We start from the raw sequence: 16,729 nt of genomic DNA, 5'->3' as shown, positions 1-16,729 counted from the left end.
GCGGTCGAACCCGTTCCACCAGGGGAAGAAGGGCTGAGATTCTATTCCAGGTACTTCCTTGTGCAGAAGAAAACAGGGGGGATGCGTCCCATCCTAGACCTAAGGGGCCTGAACAAATTTCTAGTTCAAGAAAAGTTCAGGATGGTTTCCCTGGGCACCCTTCTTCCCATGATTCAAGAGAACGATTGGCTATGCTCTCTGGACTTAAAGGATGCTTACACACATATCTCGATCCTTCCAACTCACAGGAAGTATCTTCGATTTTGGTCTGTGCCCAGAGTATTCACAAAGTGCCTGGTGGTAGTCGCAGCGTCACTACGCAGACTGGGAGTGCATGTGTTCCCTTATCTCGACGATTGGCTGGTGAAGAGCACCTCGAAGGCAGGCACTAAGCAGTCCATGTGACCCTATCCTCAGTATTTTGTCAGTCTCCAGCAGGCAGGAAGTGAGCCCATTAGTCTCTCTTTCTTTGCTTGGAAAAAAAAAAAGGGATTGTTACCTTCTGTACATGGGGAATTTTGTTGAGGGACTAGGAGATAAAGGTCTTTTCTTCTCCTACTTCTAGGGTGGTAAACTCGTGGGATCCCGGGTCCCTTTCCCCTTCCTCCCCATCTCCCTTGGTTGTCAGGGAAGGGCCAACCCTTTCGGAGGACAGGTGTTTTAGCCTTTGGGAGAGGCAGCCACTTCTTTAGTTGTAAAACAAAAAAAAAAGGGGGGGGGGATTTGTTTCTTTCTGTACATGGGGAATCTTGTTGAGAGGCTAGGAGGTAAAGATCTTTTCTTCTCCAGCTTCTAGGTTGGTAAACTCGGGGGATCACGGGTCCCTTCCCCCTTCCTCCCCATCTCCCTTGGGTTTCTCCAGAACCTGCAGTCCAGTCTGGTCTGTTTTCAAACTCAATGCATCTCTGTCTGTTTTTCCTCCGCACCAAAATTGGTCCCATTCTGTTAAATTTTCAGAGTTATTTTGCTCTCCTTAGCCCCCAGACATGCAGACAGATATTCTGTACACCTTATGTATAATTTCTTTGTACCATTCATTATGCTGGAATGAGAAGCACTGTTTTAGAAAGTGTTCAAAATTAGCTTATGATTTCCTTTTAGATACATTTCATCAATGTGAAAGTTGTTTTGCCATCGCTCTTTGTGTCTGTGTTCATGTGTGTGCTTGTATTGAAGGACTGTTTTGTGAATAGCTTTCACTGATAGCTTTGATGCAGCAGTTTTAGGGATTTTATTTTTAGGAGATTTTAATGCCCATTTTAAAGAGTTGGTGAACAGTTGGGAAGGATTGTGGGGGGGGGGGGGGGGGGGGTGTAAGGAAAGAACTGAAGCCTCAGATAGAATATATATTAGATTTATTATAAAGTATAGATATAAAAATAGTTCTGTAGCAAATTGCAAAGCCAATACAAAAATAATGCTCTAAAATATATGATCAGCAGACTAAATACAATATGATAATCCTAATGTATTACATGAGAACTTATTACACGTCTTATGCAAAATACCTAGTTACCAACTAAATACACAGGACCAGGAGTTCTGACGTAAACCTATCTGTCAGCAAATAACCAAGAACTAATTCCCCATGACTATAGGAAATATATCCTGTATCTCACCTTGCCGGTCTATCCTTCAGAGTCTCGAGCTGATTTTCAGCGAGTCTCTCAGTCCTGAGATAAGGTCCGAGGTTTATTCTGAATGTCTGGGCACAGTCAGTAGAATAGGTCTTGTTGTAGCTGAGAGAACCTAGGAACTTGCTACAAGGTATGAAAGTCCTCTGAGGTAAGGAAAAACAGTCTCTGGCTCCTCAGAGCGTTCTGTTCACCTGTCCACTCTGCTGGTGATTTTTCCTCACTCCTTTTCTCCGAACTTTCTTCAGTCCAAATCTTTGGTATCCCCTTGTCAGATGATACCTGTGGACCAATGACGTCATGTTCAGCCACCTGCAAGTTCCAGAAGCACCGTTATTATAGATGTCATGCCAACTCCTCGTTAGCTCAGATCCTCCAGGATGATTGCATATTCCTGTAGCCGAGAGCTTCTCTCCCCCAACGTTCCCTGGCGATAACGGGACTAATTGGCAATACAGAGAATGTCGTTGGATGAAGTAATCAGGCTGCTAAGCAGTAATTTTCCTCTCTGTAACCAAGCTGGATTCTGATGGTTACTCACAAGGCTTTAGAAACCATTTTGTTAGAAGAATGGTTCAGGCTTGTATAGGCCAAGAACAGCAAAGGTGAGATCTCAGGTAAATACCCCTACAGGGGTTGTTGAAAGGTATGTTGTTGTGTTGTTTTTTTAAGAATAAATTGCTTCACAGTATTAGTTTCCTGATGATCTTTGTATTGACTGCTGGTTTGTTCTGATTGTTTTTTTTATATTGGGTACATTATTTTAATAAACGTATTTACAAAAAGATTTGGCAGGCTGTGTTTTAGGTTCAGTTTTGTCCACTGCAAGTTTCAGGCAGCTTATAACAGGACCTATCCATTGTGGAAGTTATTTGTTGGACCCAGTTTTTGTTATAGAGGGTCAGAAAGTGTTGATGTGTGAGGTTAGTACTGTTGTCCCTATTCCTTGGAAGGGCCGTTTAGAGTACTTGTTGTATTGGGGTTGCGGGGAGGGGAAGGATATCGGAGTGATGATATGGAAGGGGCTTCGATGACAACTTCAGAAGTTGGAGAACAAGGCCAGTGCTGGGCAGATTTCTACAGTTTCTGCCCTGAAAATTGGAAGGACAAATCAAGATCAAGTATACATATGTAGTATCATATGAGTTTATCTTGTTGGGCAGACTTGATGGACCGTAAAGGTCTTTATCTGCCAACATCTACTATGTTACTACCAGGGAGGTTATGGGAAATTGATCGGGAGCTGTGGGAGGCAAAAATTTAAGGATGAGTTTTTCTAAGAGGTCCTTGGAAGATTGGTATGCAGGCTGGTGTGAGAGGATATAGAGAATGCAGGTGTTGGTGGCTGAAGCATGCCACTGATTTAACTTGGGCCTCGGGCAGTAGACTTCTTCAGTTCGCCGGTCTTGGGGTGGGGGGGGAGACCTGAGAAGACATGTGTAGCCTAGAAGTGCTGTGATCCAAGAAAGTTGGGAACTACTGGTATAATTTTTTTGTGTATTTAAAATATTGTATAGAATATCAGTCCTACAATTTTAATATTATTTGCTCTGGTAATGGAATCTAAAACATTGAGGGCTAGATTTACTAAAGTGTGCTACTGAATTAGCATTTACTAACCCTATTAATGTATATGTCCCATCACACAAAAGAGGACCTATGTTGAATAATGCGCATTAGTTCACGTTAAAATGTCTAGCACTGTAATTATTGAGTAACTTCAGAAACTGACGTATTCCTTTCAGATTTTAAAAGTTTAAATGGAAGTTAAGGTTCTTTCTGAGAGTAAATATATAACAAGCATGTTTCTTGTGGTCTAACTTCTGGTAATTCCTTCTCTTTTGACAGGTGCAGAGGATCCTTCTAATGGTGATGCCATCATAGACTGGTTGAATTCAGTCAGACAGACTGGAAATACAACACGAAGTGGGCAAAGAGGAAACCAGTCATGGAGAGCAGTGAGCCGGACGAACCCAAACAGTGGTGACTTCAGATTCAGTTTGGAAATAAATGTCAATCGTAGTAATGCGAATCCAAATCCAGAGCATGAAAATGAGCCATCACCAGAGGCTTCTAATGCAGAGGATATAGAAAACAGCCAAAGTGATACCGAAGCCCCAGGGTCTGATTTGCCATCTACCAGGCAGTCCAGGCCAGAGATGCCCACCTCAGAAGAATTAGTAGCTGAAGAAGTTTCTTCATTTAGAGGCCAAAGAAGAGCAAGAAGCAGGAGCCCAGAACAGCGGAGGACTCGAGCAAGGACTGATAGAAGTAGGTCGCCTCTTAATCCAGTAACAGAGACACCTCGCCGAGCTCATCATAATATTTCATCTCAGACTTTTGATAATTCTGTAGTTGGTGAGGCCGAGGGAAGCTCTAGAACTAGACAGCATGTTACACAATCTCAGACTTTACATAATGAGGCTGAGGGAAGCTCCAGAACTAGGCAGCATGTAACATTAAGGCAGCAAATGACTGGGACAGAGATATCGACTCCAACTACAATTCAGTTTTCTGCTCCAGAGGCAAGAAATTCTCCTCCAGCAACTACTTTAGAAACAACTGGCAGCAGTGAACCAGCAGCACCAGGACAAAGGCCTCCAACCATTGTCCTTGACCTTCAAGTTAGAAGAGTACGTCCAGGAGAATACCGACAGAGAGATAGCATAGCTAACAGGACTCGCTCCAGATCCCAGACACCAAATAATACTGTTACTTACGAAAGTGAGCGTGGTGGGCTGAGGCGTACATTCTCCCGTTCTGAGCAGGCAGGAGTGCGAACTTATGTCAGTACCATCAGAATTCCTATTCGTAGGATCTTGAACACAGGCTTCAGTGAGACCACGTCAGTTGCAATTCAGACCATGCTGAGGCAGATAATGACTGGCTTTGGAGAATTAAATTACTTTTTGTATGACTCAGACACGGGAGGCCCGGGCCCAGTTCCAAACCCAACTGTTGAAGCTGTAGAACCTCCAAATGGTGGCAGTAGTAGTAGCTCTATTGGTGAAGGTACAGAAGCTAGCCCTGGTGAAGTGTATGAAGGTGGTAATGTAGGAGGTTCAGCATCTGGCCCCAGACGGGAAAGTCGAAATAATAGAGGAGGATCTGTTACCTTTGAAGAAAGTGGTTCTTTACCATTCCTCAGTCTGGCCCAATTTTTCCTCCTCAATGAAGATGATGACGACCAACCAAGAGGACTCACCAAAGAACAAATTGACAACCTATCCACTAGACTCTTTGGTGAAAATGATGCTCTGAAAACCTGTAGCGTCTGTATCACTGAATATACAGAAGGTAACAAACTCCGAAAACTACCTTGTTCACACGAATACCACGTCCACTGCATTGATCGTTGGTTATCAGAAAATTCGACGTGTCCTATTTGCCGCCGTGCAGTCTTAGCTTCTGCAAACAGAGAAAGTGTAGTCTGAGCAGTGAAATCAGAACTTTCAGCCAGAACACTGCTGTTACTAGTGATGGGCAATACCATTTTATAGCCACCTTTTGAGTGGTACCTTAAGTGGAAGGTTCCAGTTTAGTGGATTTGTTCTAGTTGAATTTTTGTCTCCTTCCCTTTCCCTAGCAAATCCTATTTTAAAGTTGAAGTTATTTGAAGGAATAATTTCAAGTTGTCTAACATACAAAAACTCCTAGAAATGTATTCTTCCCTGCACTTTTTAAAAAACAAATTGAGTGGTATTTTTCATTTCTTTTATTGCATTCTGATCCCTTAAGATTTTTTTTTATAATTTTTGGCTTTCACAGTACAGCTGTTTGAAGAGAAATCCAGATGGGTGTTAGGGCAGAGGGAAGGCAGGGCAAGACATGATTATAGTTAAAGGATGTAAAAGAATTGGAAGAACCAGAAATTTAATCTTTTTACAAACAATGTCACCATGGATCTTCAGATTAGAAATTCTTGAATACGATGCAAATAATATTGAAGGGTTCTCCTTCCTTATTTCACATTTTGTCTTCTGAGCCCATCACTATGGCATGCTGTGGAAGCTGCTGACAGTTTAATTTGGGGATATTTATCTTGTTGTGGAAATATAGGAGACATCTATGCTTGTTGAAATTTTTAAAAAAATCACATTTTTTTGTTAAAAATGTAAAGCTTTTTTGTAGAAGCTCAGTACTTTTTCAATGCACTGTTGTACTAATGCGTTAAGAATTTAAAAAAAAAAAAAAAAAGAAAACCTTACCATGCTTAGAATATCAGTGCTTTTTATGAGAGAGACTAGGCGCACACACATATAGGAAGCACGCCTGCAGGGGAGCTGCTCATGTGAATCTGTAACTATGGAAAGGAAAGCATATTTGTAATATTTAATTTGTGATCCAAAGCTGCTAACTTGAACAGGAATAAACAAAAGTTAAGAAAAAAATTTAACTTTTTTTTATTAAAAAGTGATCAAAATGGAAGCTGTTAATTGCAAAACCCCAACTGTACTACCAAAAAAATATGTTCTTTATAGAGAGACAGACATTCACATGCCTCCCTGTTCCTCTAGAACAAGACAGCTGTTCTGAAGACTTTTCTTTGTATGGTAATGGATGTGAATGAGAAGTCCAAAATATGGGGATATGAATTTCATACAGTGAGGCTTTCTGCACAGTTTTGTATTAATCTGTATTTTAATAGTTGAAAGAGCTTTACTTAATTTTCAGCAAGCAAATGTTAGCAAGTTGATTCTTTAGAGAGACTTTTTTGTCTGCTACCAGTGATGTCGGAGCACGCTGGCCTATGAGAACAATAATTGCGTGTGATTTCAGGGTAGGAGAATCAAGGTGTGGGTGTAAATAGGAAATAATGTGTCCACCTTTTTACATGCTGTAAATCTGTCTCCAGAGGAATTTTCTGTACAATCTTAAGGCTTGTTATAATGTACTAAGGTGCATTTAAGTAGTACAAATGTTATCAGCTTACCTGGAATGCTGAACATATTTCCTTTGGAAGTATAATCTTATGACATTCCCTCTTAAGGCTAGATAAAGAAATACAAATTTCTTTGTTTTGTTTTTGGTTTTTTGAACTGGTGTCTGAGTGCTTCTGGATTATTGATATTCAGATCTTACAAATTCTTTTGCATTGTAACAATTTGTCTGCTGTGGAAGAGAAAACATTTTTTTTTAATTTGCTACCAGCAACTAAAGAGGAGCTTATTACTTTTTTTTTTTTAATTTCTTGTCTGCTTTTTAAATCAACAACATTTTATGTCCTTCAGAAAGATGACAAACCTGTTCAATGGTCCTTTTTCTGTCAAAAGTTGCAAGCTAGTCTAAATGTAGGCACCTTTGTTCCCTGGTAGATTAACATTTCAACCTTCTTTGGGTTCCACCCCCCCTCCCCCCCCCCCCCCCCCCCCCCCCCGAACGTTTTTTTCCCCTATGCTTCTGGGAAGTGTCAGTAACCTTTCCATTCCTTAGGAGTCCTGTCTGACATCAGATCAGTGCTTTGTAAACAAGGCAAACATCTAAGGTAACTTTATTATGCAGAGATGAACATTTGTCAGTGTGAATCTAAAACATCTCTGTGTCTTTTTTTTTTTTTTTTTTGTTTGCTTGTTGCTGTTCCATTACAAGCCACAACATATGGAGCACTGAACTCTTATTTTCAGTGCCCTGCTGATGTCATGCATAGACTATTTGGAAAGGATCCCAAAGGTTCTGTAATGGGTATAGCCACTAAACACATTTTCTTATTTCTATCCTTTTGTGAAATGTTTGAAATGTTGTATTAGGTACTGTCGTTACCTTTTTTTTTTTTTTTTTTTTTTTTGCTAGCCTGCATCATTGTATTTCAAAAGTTTTTTTTCTTAATGTTTGACCAGTTACGTGGACCTGATGATACTTACAGTCATCAGAGCTGTGTGCTCCTTATGTTAAAACTGGATCAGTGATGTCCCTTCAGAAGTTGCTGTTTAAAATGAGATGTACCAGTCCTTAACATGTAATTACAAGTCATTATTGACTGAGATGAGATTGGGTAGCGAGCTTCCCAGAGTTTTAAATGCAGAGCAGCTTGTGCTGCACATAGATTTACTTTGAATGTTTGGATTTTGGTCTGTGAAGCTCCTGCCGTATGCTGTAGCTGTCCTTGGCAGTCTGAATCTTTTTCCTAAAATATTAAAGGAATAATTTGAGTTTTTATCTATACATATTTTTCCCCTGTGGAATCGCACAGCCTATACTATATGTGCATGTAACCCTTGTCTTAATCTCAGTAGCACTTACGATGCTGAATGGTTTTAACTGAATTGTGGAAAATTAAAATACAAACACAAAGTACTGAGTGAGATTTGCTAGTTTTTTTTTTTGTAGATACCTCAATTTTAAGTGTTTTTTAAAAATTGATATTTAACGTGGACGAGGACTGCTTTAGAAAAAAAGAAAAACATGGGGAAATACCAATTTTTATCCACTTTAGCAGTTTCCTGTGGTCCTCAAATTAGAATCTGTTAAATTAATTCAAAACGACTGAAATATGTATTCTGTTCTTTCAAATGTGTACTGTCCAGCAAAGCCTTAGCACATGGTAACAGAATTAGTGTGCACTAAATGCTAAGGATCTGCTTCTTAGCATTTAGCGCAGGCTAATTCTGTTAGCGAGCACTAGTAAAAAGACCCCTAAGCTTGGTAGAACCTGATAGCAGTATGTTGAAGTGGTAGTCTCACTTCTGCATGTCTGTTTTGGGGGAACTGTGAAGTGAGTTGTTCTGTAGTCATGTGTAGAAGCGGTGACATTCTTCTCTTCAAGAGAGCCCCGTTACAGTTGATATTAGAGCAAGCATAGGCCCATTGTACTAAAGCTTAGCGTGTGCTGTGTATCCTCTTATACCTATGGATATACACTAATGTCTGTAAGTGTGCACTAAGCTTTAGTAAAAGGCCCCTTAGGTACTTGGGTCATGCAAGGTTTGCATTTAATTCTGCATCTTTGGATCAGTCGAGTTGCCATTTGACCCTCTAGTAGTGTGCTATATGGTAGCCAAAGTAGCTAATGTCAGGAAATCCATTTGCTTAACCAGTACCTGTGTTTATAATTAAATAGCAAGAAATGCATTGTATTGACAAAATAAAAATTTCTGCAGTGTGTTCTGATGTTGCACATATGTTATGCTTAACTTTTACAAAATCAAGAAATGTGTTGGCTGTGCTAAACAGCTGTTCCATTACGTAGCTTCCCACTACTCCAGAACCTGTGAGATAGTTGTGCCCATCAAAAGCGGGTGAAGTAGAGAACTGAAAACTGAGCTGAGGCATATCTCTCTTGGCATCTAGTCCAGCTCCTCAGTATTTTCTGTCTCCAGCAGATGGATGAACACACTTGTCAGCCTCTGGTTCTGAGTGATTTGCTCCTAGTCCAGTTAGTCAACTGGTCCCCAGTGAGCTTTGCAGGTGGCTTGAGTCTGCAGAGTCACATCTGGACGTCTTCAGATCCCTGTCTCTGGTGCCCTGCAAATGTAGTTCTTCACCTCTCCCTTGCTTCCTGTGGAGCTCTCCTTTTCCAGCACAACAACCTTAAAACAAAAAAAGATGTTTACTGGAGAGTGTGGGACAGAGTATCTATCCTGAGCCTTCCTCATCTATGGTAAGACTTGTGGAGACTGAGCTTTGGGGGAGCAGCTGGCAGTGGTAAGTCTGACTAAAGTTTGACTCACAGTTGCTTGGAGGGCTGCAAGTTGTGCTTGGTGCAGGGGAGGGACCCTGACTCACCACTTGAGACCTGTTGTGCTGCGCTGGTGATTGGGTGAATGACGACTCCTGCGGAGGCAGTTAAGCGGTGTTCCCCATAGAGGAAACAGTTGGTGGCAGCACTTCTTTGGATTTGTCACAGCATCTGAATGTGCCAGGGTCTTCAGGCTCTCCGGCAGGGCCAGTGCTCAGTTTGATGCGAGAGAGTGCGGAGATGGGTGCCACTTTGTCGGGGCCAACTGGCAGTGAGGGGCAACCGTTGACTGATCACCTGCAGAACACAGTCACCATTGTACAGCCTTGGGGCCTGAGAGAGCATTCAGCAGCATTGGGATCTTTGTTTTCTCTGGAGTTACTAGGTGTTCTTATACCAGGTCTACTTACTGAAGCAGGGACAAGCAGAGTTGCTGCAAAGTGCTTTGTACCTCCTGCCTCTCAAGGGATCTCATTTAGACCTCCAGGAGTGGGCAGATGAGGTTGTCTCTGCTTTTCCCTCCTTATCTGATATGGCCTCAGTATATTCAGAGGAGCCATTAATGAAGGATCCATTAGAGGATGGAGAGCTCCCTCCTGAGGAGGGGGATGATCAGAAAGTATTGAGATTTCTTAAAGAGGACCTCAGTACTCTTATTTCTGAGACACTGGCGGACCTTTCTGTTGACAAGCCATCTGCTTTGGCGTCAGGAGTTCCATCTTTGTTGTTTGTCATCATGTCTTCCTTTCATGCGGAAGCATCCAATGCCTCCAGAATTTTGCAGTGAAGTGAGGCTTGTCCGCTCTTCTCCCCCTCCGATGGAAGAATGTCTTCAGAAGTTTTGGAAGGAGTGAGCCAAAATCATGTCAGACCAGTGGGTTCTGGATATTATTACAGAAGGTTACAAGTTGGAGTTGTCCTGCCCAATCACTCCTCTCTCCTTGCCGTCTCCTTGTCAAAGGGAACCAAGGCGATTGAGGTTCACGCCACTGTTGATTCCTTGCTGGTGCTCCGAGCCATTGTTCCAGTTCCCCAGGCTGAACTTCATTGTCCCAAAGAAAGGAAGGCACCTTTCATTTGGTGATGACACTAAGAGCAGTCATAACCTCGGTTCAAGTGGGAAAATTTCTCACTGCCCTCTATCTCAAGGAGGTATACTTGCATATACCCATATGGACGCTGGATCAAAGTTGCTAAGTTTCGCAGTGCAGAGCCTTTCACTTCCAATTTAGGGCTTTGCCCTTTGGTCTTCGCCATGGCACCAAAAATGTTTGCCAAGGTTGTGATGGTGGCCTTCCTTTGATGCCAGGGAATCAGAGTTCACCCATATCAACAACTGGCTCATTTGTGCGTCATCCTATTCGGACAGTTTGGCAGTGACAGACTGTTGTCCATCTTCTGCAGTCATTGTGTTGGGTGATCAGTTTCAAGAAAAGCGCAGTCATTGGGTTGGGTGATAAGTTTCAAGAAAAGCGCAGTCATTGGGTTGGGTGATCAGTTTCAAGAAAAGCAGACTATATCGCAGTCACTGGAGTATCTGGGCATTCTGTTCAACACAGCAAGGGAGTGGATCTTCCTCATAGGACACAGGAGGTTGAAGCTGGTTCAACAGATTTGCCTTCTCAGTCAAGGCAGGCCTAGGGACTGGGGCCTCGTCCAGGTTCTGGAGTCAGTGACTGTGGCAATGGAAATGGTGCCGTGGGCAAGGGCTCATATGTGGCCATCACAGGAATCTCTTCTCATCTGCTGATCTCCAGTGTCACAGAGGTATGACCTTCATCTTCCTTTGATGCTGGTTGCCAGACGGAGCATGCATTGGTGGTTTTGATGACAACGGACACCAGCAAGTTGAGTTGAGGAGCTCATTACAAGTTCCATCTGGCACAGGGCCACCTGAACAGGACAAGAGTCTCAGTGGTTGAATAAATCACTTGGAGCTTGAGGCATTGCAGAATGGCTTTTGCGACTTTGCTTCCTTTCTGGTGGGGGTCCCAGTCCGAGTTCTGTCCAACAGTATGACAGCGATGGCTTATATTTAACAAGCAAGGCAGGACCTGCAGCCATCTGATGGGGTGGAGGCAACCTCCCTCATGAGTTGGGTGTAGAAAGTTTTTTTTTTTTTCCTGCTTGTCGGCAGCTCACATTCCTGGGTCCTTGAATATGGAGGTGGACTTTCTCAGCAGGCACTCCTTGGACCCAGGAGAACGAGAACTATCCAGCCAGGGTTTTCATATTCTGGACTTGATGACGATGAAAAGGAATGCCAAAGTGGCCAAGTTCTTCAGCCGTTGGAACGAACCGGGCTTGATGGAGATTGGTACCCTACTTCAGCCCCAACTTGGAGACACATCTACTGTACGTCTTCCCTCCTTGGCCCATGGGAGACAAAGTGTTGAAAAGGATTGCTTTGCTCCGGGATCGAATAATTCTTGTATCTCCAGATTGGCCATGGATGCCGTGTTATGCTGACCTGATTTGACTGCTGGATGGGAGTTCTCTCTATCTTTCACAGGTACATGGCCTACTGAAGCAAGGTCTGAGGCTCATGGAGGATCCGTGCCCCCTTAGACTTATGGCTTGGCTATTGAAAGGGCTTGGTTGAGATGGAAAGGTTATTCTGATTTGGTCGTTATCTTGCTTCAGGCTTAGACACTCTACATCTGTGGTATATGCAAGCAAGGGTGTGGAGGACATTCGAGGGCTGATGTTCTGAGCTCAGACTTTCTCCCTTCGTTGCTCAGATCTCGCACATCCTAGCATTTGTCCAGGCAGGTCCTCAGAAAGGATTGGTGTCAAGTTTTCTAAAAGTTCACATCTGTCCTGTTTCAGGGGCTGACTACATGCTTTTCCCTTTGGGTTCTTCGGAAGACCAATCTTATACTAAAGACTGTGTTCTTTGTAGCTGTTGCGTCGGCACGTAGGTTTTCGGAGCTTCAGGCTCTCTCTTGTCGGGATCCCTTTCTTCACTTTTCAGAGGTGGCGTCTCCCTGCACATGGCTCCTTCCTTTCTTCAGAAGTAGTTGAGATAAAATACTGATACCAGTCTGTGGAGCTTCTAATCTTTCATAGAGAAAACAAAGAGGCTCAATGATATTCTTCTTTGAATTTTCTCAATGTGCGTAGTCATTAGATAGTTGGACGTCACAAATGTGGTTGTCAAATCAGACACTTTTTTTTTTTCCAAACAGAGTCTTGGGTTTATGGCTTCCAAGCTCACAATAGCTAGATGACTATCACGCCAACTTATTTGCTTGCAGAGAAGCGGTGTGCTCAGGCCTTGCAGGCTCATTCTATGAGGCATACAGCAATATCCTGGATGGGGACTATCTTACTGTCTCTGAAGAATATTTTCAAGGTGGCAACATGGTTAACACTACATACCTTTGCTAAGAAGTACAGGGTGGATGTTGGTGCACGCTTGGAATCCAGTTTTGGGGCTTCAGTCTTCAGGATGCGGCGCCAGGATCCCACCCACTCTAGAGATTGCTTTTGAACATCCCCCAGCTTTTGGAATAGTGGGAAGCTATGTAATGAAGGGAGAAATTAGGTTTTGCCTGATAATAATTTTCTTTCCATTAGTCCTTCCCACTATTCCAGAGGGCCCATCTGAGGTTTAGTCAGTGTGAAGTAATGGGTCAGATAACGACTGTCACCTTGCATTGTGCTTCCTGCATATCTCTTGCTCTCTGTGAGTTGTCCAGAGATGAAAGAACCACAAATGTTTGCTCATCTGGGTAATGTTAGGTTATCAAGTTGTTTAAGGTGGTTGTGTTATTCTGAGTTTCTTCTTACTGCTTGTCTTTGTGAATACTGAGGAGCTGGACTGGATGCCAAGATAAAGGTTTCTTCACTTAGTTTTCAGTTCTCCATCTCCACCTGCTGGTTGATGAACACAGCTATCCCCACAGGTTCTGGAATAGTGGGAAGGACTAATGGAAAGACAATTATCAGGTAAGACCTAATTTCTCCTTTCAGTTACAGTGCAGCCTTCTAGGAATGAATTACTCTTATTAAGAATAGATATCTCCCCACTGGCTAAGTCTGAAAATGTTCTTTGTGACTAGACCCTAACCATCTTTGGGTTACATTTCCAGAGCTATTGTCATCTTACTCTTCTTTGTGGAGTGCCTGACTCCAAAGTCATTAGTCAGTGGGGACTAATTTCATAACTGTTAAATACAAGGAGAGAGTTCTTCTGAACACTCCAGCTGCCATATGGTTGCAATAAAACACCAATTAAGAAAGTGACTACTGGCTAGAAGGGTTAGGAAAATATAGAAGTAGGGGCTTTAATATTAAGGAGCAATGTTGGGAAAACATTTTTTCACAGAAGGCATAGTAGATGCTCAGAATGATCTCTTGGCGAAGGTGTTGAAGACAAAACCAGCAAAGAAATGAAAATGTGATCTAGACAGAGGATCCATGAATGGTAAGAGGATAAGAAGAAAGTGTTGAGCAGTTCAGCTCAAAATAGCTCTGCAATGACATGTAGTTATCAAAGTATTGGGGGAAGGGATATAACTTCCATGGAACACAAGTTTCAACCCTAAATTAAAACAAGGGGAGAGGAGGGGTGGTAACATGTCTGGAGCAACCATTACAAATCTAACCACCTTACTGACCAGATCACAATTTTGGTGTTTGCTATTTTCTACTGTTACTGAAGCATGTTTTGCTGTTTTTTTTTTCAGTACCATGATCTGGACAGCTCCTTGCACAGATGCCCACATGAACATTGAATAGTGCTTAGAGTTGGTCTGATAACTCAGCACAGTGTTATGTGCTGTCATGCATGAGCACTGAGTTTGATGCCAGAGCCATCTAGGGCTGGTGTGGAGGAGATACTCGCAACCTCTGGCAAAAGGGAAGGCTGGGCCAACAACAGTAGCACCTAGCAGCCAGACTTAAGAATATGATTGTATGGCCCCTCTGTGAGGACAGTTGCTGTGTGATAGCTGACACAAAGGCAGCAGGATGTAGTAAAATAACTCAGACTAATTAGGTCAGGTCTAATTTGTTTCCCTCAAAACAGTGGCATGTGTTTTGTTTTACTGGTAAGTGGAAGACCAGCTAGTTTGCCTACTTAGCTCGCATAGTTTCCTCTTTATATATTTTTCACACTTATATCTTGCTTTCAACCAAAGCAAGTAACAAATCAAACAACAAAATTATATTATACATCATCATGTAACTAACATTTAAAAAAAAACAAACCTATCTTTAAGCAATACACAGAACTCATTGCTATTAGTTCTGCTGAAAATTGTTCTCCCAGAGACCATTCTTAAATTTCTATCACTACTCTGGAAACTGTTAAAATAGCAAAATCCTGACTATACTATCAAAAAAATAAAAAAAAGTTTGTTTATACTGTTTTACTCTATTGCATGTATGGACTTGTAGTTTTGATTGACAGAGGTGGCGTTTCTGAGGGTGTCCAGTGTAGAGTGGTAATATAAGGTGTGTGAAAGTAAAGTGGTAATAGTTTTGCCCATGCTGTTCTAAATCATCTATGGGTAGAGGTTGAACAAACAGATGTGGCAGTGGTGGACTTAGGCTTCCTTCCTGGCTGCCTCAGGATATAGGGCAAAGGGGGTGGGGTGTGGACATTGAGAACCCCCTAGGTAAAATACACTTTAATGCTGTGGTTGGAGATGTATAGGGAGATAATGGTAGGGTGATTAATCACTTATCCCCTACTGCTGTGCCTATCAATCCAGTCCTTGGGACACATACAACAAGTCATGTTTTCAGAATAAATTTGTGTGCACTGCTTCCTTGGTATATAAATCTCTCTCATGCATGTTCATTGTGGCTATCCTGAGATGTACCCCAAGGACTGGGTTGAGAACCACTGCCCTATTGCTCTGGATTTTCCCCAAGAATAGGGGGAGAGCTATTTTGGTGCTAGGCTAGGCTGGGGTTGTGTATATGGGGACAGTTGATGGAGGGCTGAATCCAGAGTTTCCAAGTCGTATATAAGGGATATAGGTTAGATAGAAGTGATCACTGTCTTTCTAAAAGGCAGTCCTTAAATTAGCAGGGGAGAAGAACAGAGGTGGAAAAGGAGCGGAAACTAGTGGAATGCTATGCACTGAAAAATGTAGGCAGATAAAAGCCATATGGCCTATCCAGTCTGCCTACACGTGCTATCTACTCTCCATATCAGTCCCATAGAGATCCTATGTACTTGTCCCAAGCTTGTCTCCACCACTTCACCTGGAGACCGTTCCACAAATTCACCACACTTTCCGTGAAGAAGTATTTCCTCAGGTTACTTCTGAGTTTATCATTCCACAGCTTCCTTTTGGTTGAAAGAGACTCACCTCCTGTACGTTTATGCCGAGTAAAAATTTAAATGGCTCTATCATAACTCCCCTCTCTTGCCTTTCTTATAAAGTATACATCCTGAGATCTTTAAATCTGACCCCATAAGCTTTATGATGAAGACCACTTACCATTTTAGTAGCTGCCACATAGACCGACTCTATCCTGTTTATATCCTTTTTGAATGTGTGGTCTCTAGAATTGTACACAGTATTCTAAATGAGGTTTCACCAGAGCCTTACACAGGGGCATCATCACCTCCTTTTTTCTACTGGCCATTCCTCTCTATGCATCTCAGCATCATTCTAGCTTTTGCTGTCACCTTTTCTACCTGTTTGGCCACCTTAAGAGCAGAAACTATCACACCCAAGTCCCCGCTCTTTTGTACTCAAAAGTTCTTTACCCCCTAAACTGCACCATTCCCTCAGTTTTTGCAGCTCAAATGCATGACCCTGCATTTTTTAGCATTAAATCTAAGCTACCAAATTCCAGACCATTACTCTAGCTTTGCTGAGTCCTTTCTCACGTTATCCACATCATCAGGGTGTCTGTCCTATTGTAGATTTTGATATCCACAAAGAGACAAACCTTACCAGACAGCCCTTCAGCAATATCACTTATAAAAATGTTTTTTTTTTAAAACGGCCCAAGAACCAAAACTTGTGACATGGCACACCACTGGTAACATCCTTTTCCATAGCGTCAGGAGCTGAATCCAGAAACTGGTGAGTTGTATCTGTCTACCAGCAGGTGGAGATAGAGAACACTGAAAGAAGTCAGTGATCCTAGACGTCCAGTCCCTTATTCCATCACTATAGACGAATTCCCTCCAGCTCCTGAATTCTCCATGGGAAGGTTCCTGGGCCGTGTTGGCCAGTTGATCCAGGGGGTTTGTGGCTAGTGGTGCCAGCTTAAAAGACATACTTGGTGGCTAGGTCCCCTGCCTTACCCTGCAGTTCCCTTTGGTCCAGGTTGCTCCCTTTGGTGTTTGGCCACTCTGCTCTTCCCTTCCTCACAAAAAAAAAATGAAAGAAAAAGGCATACCGACCTGGAAGGAAACCCTGCGTCTGGACATCTCTGGGGAGCTAGGAGT

At 42.5% G+C, this 16,729-nt stretch overlaps 1 protein-coding gene across 3 annotated transcripts in view; it reads left to right on the top strand.

The window, feature by feature from the left end:
* Positions 1-6,991, top strand: part of RLIM (ring finger protein, LIM domain interacting) — a 44,191-nt gene extending 37,200 nt beyond the window's left edge. For all 3 annotated transcript variants that reach the window (XM_030209304.1, XM_030209303.1, XM_030209305.1), the window contains exon 4: positions 3,483-6,991. In XM_030209304.1, the coding sequence (XP_030065164.1) occupies positions 3,483-5,068 (1,586 nt within the window). In that variant the 3' untranslated portion in view covers positions 5,069-6,991. The remainder of the gene's footprint in view (positions 1-3,482) is intronic.
* Positions 6,992-16,729: the final 9,738 nt, after the last annotated feature.

This window comes from Microcaecilia unicolor, chromosome 7 (genome assembly GCF_901765095.1).
Source record: "Microcaecilia unicolor chromosome 7, aMicUni1.1, whole genome shotgun sequence".
In the NCBI taxonomy this organism is placed as follows: domain Eukaryota; kingdom Metazoa; phylum Chordata; class Amphibia; order Gymnophiona; family Siphonopidae; genus Microcaecilia; species Microcaecilia unicolor.
Note: the sequence above shows the minus strand (reverse complement) of the source record. Positions and strands in the feature narration are given on the sequence as shown.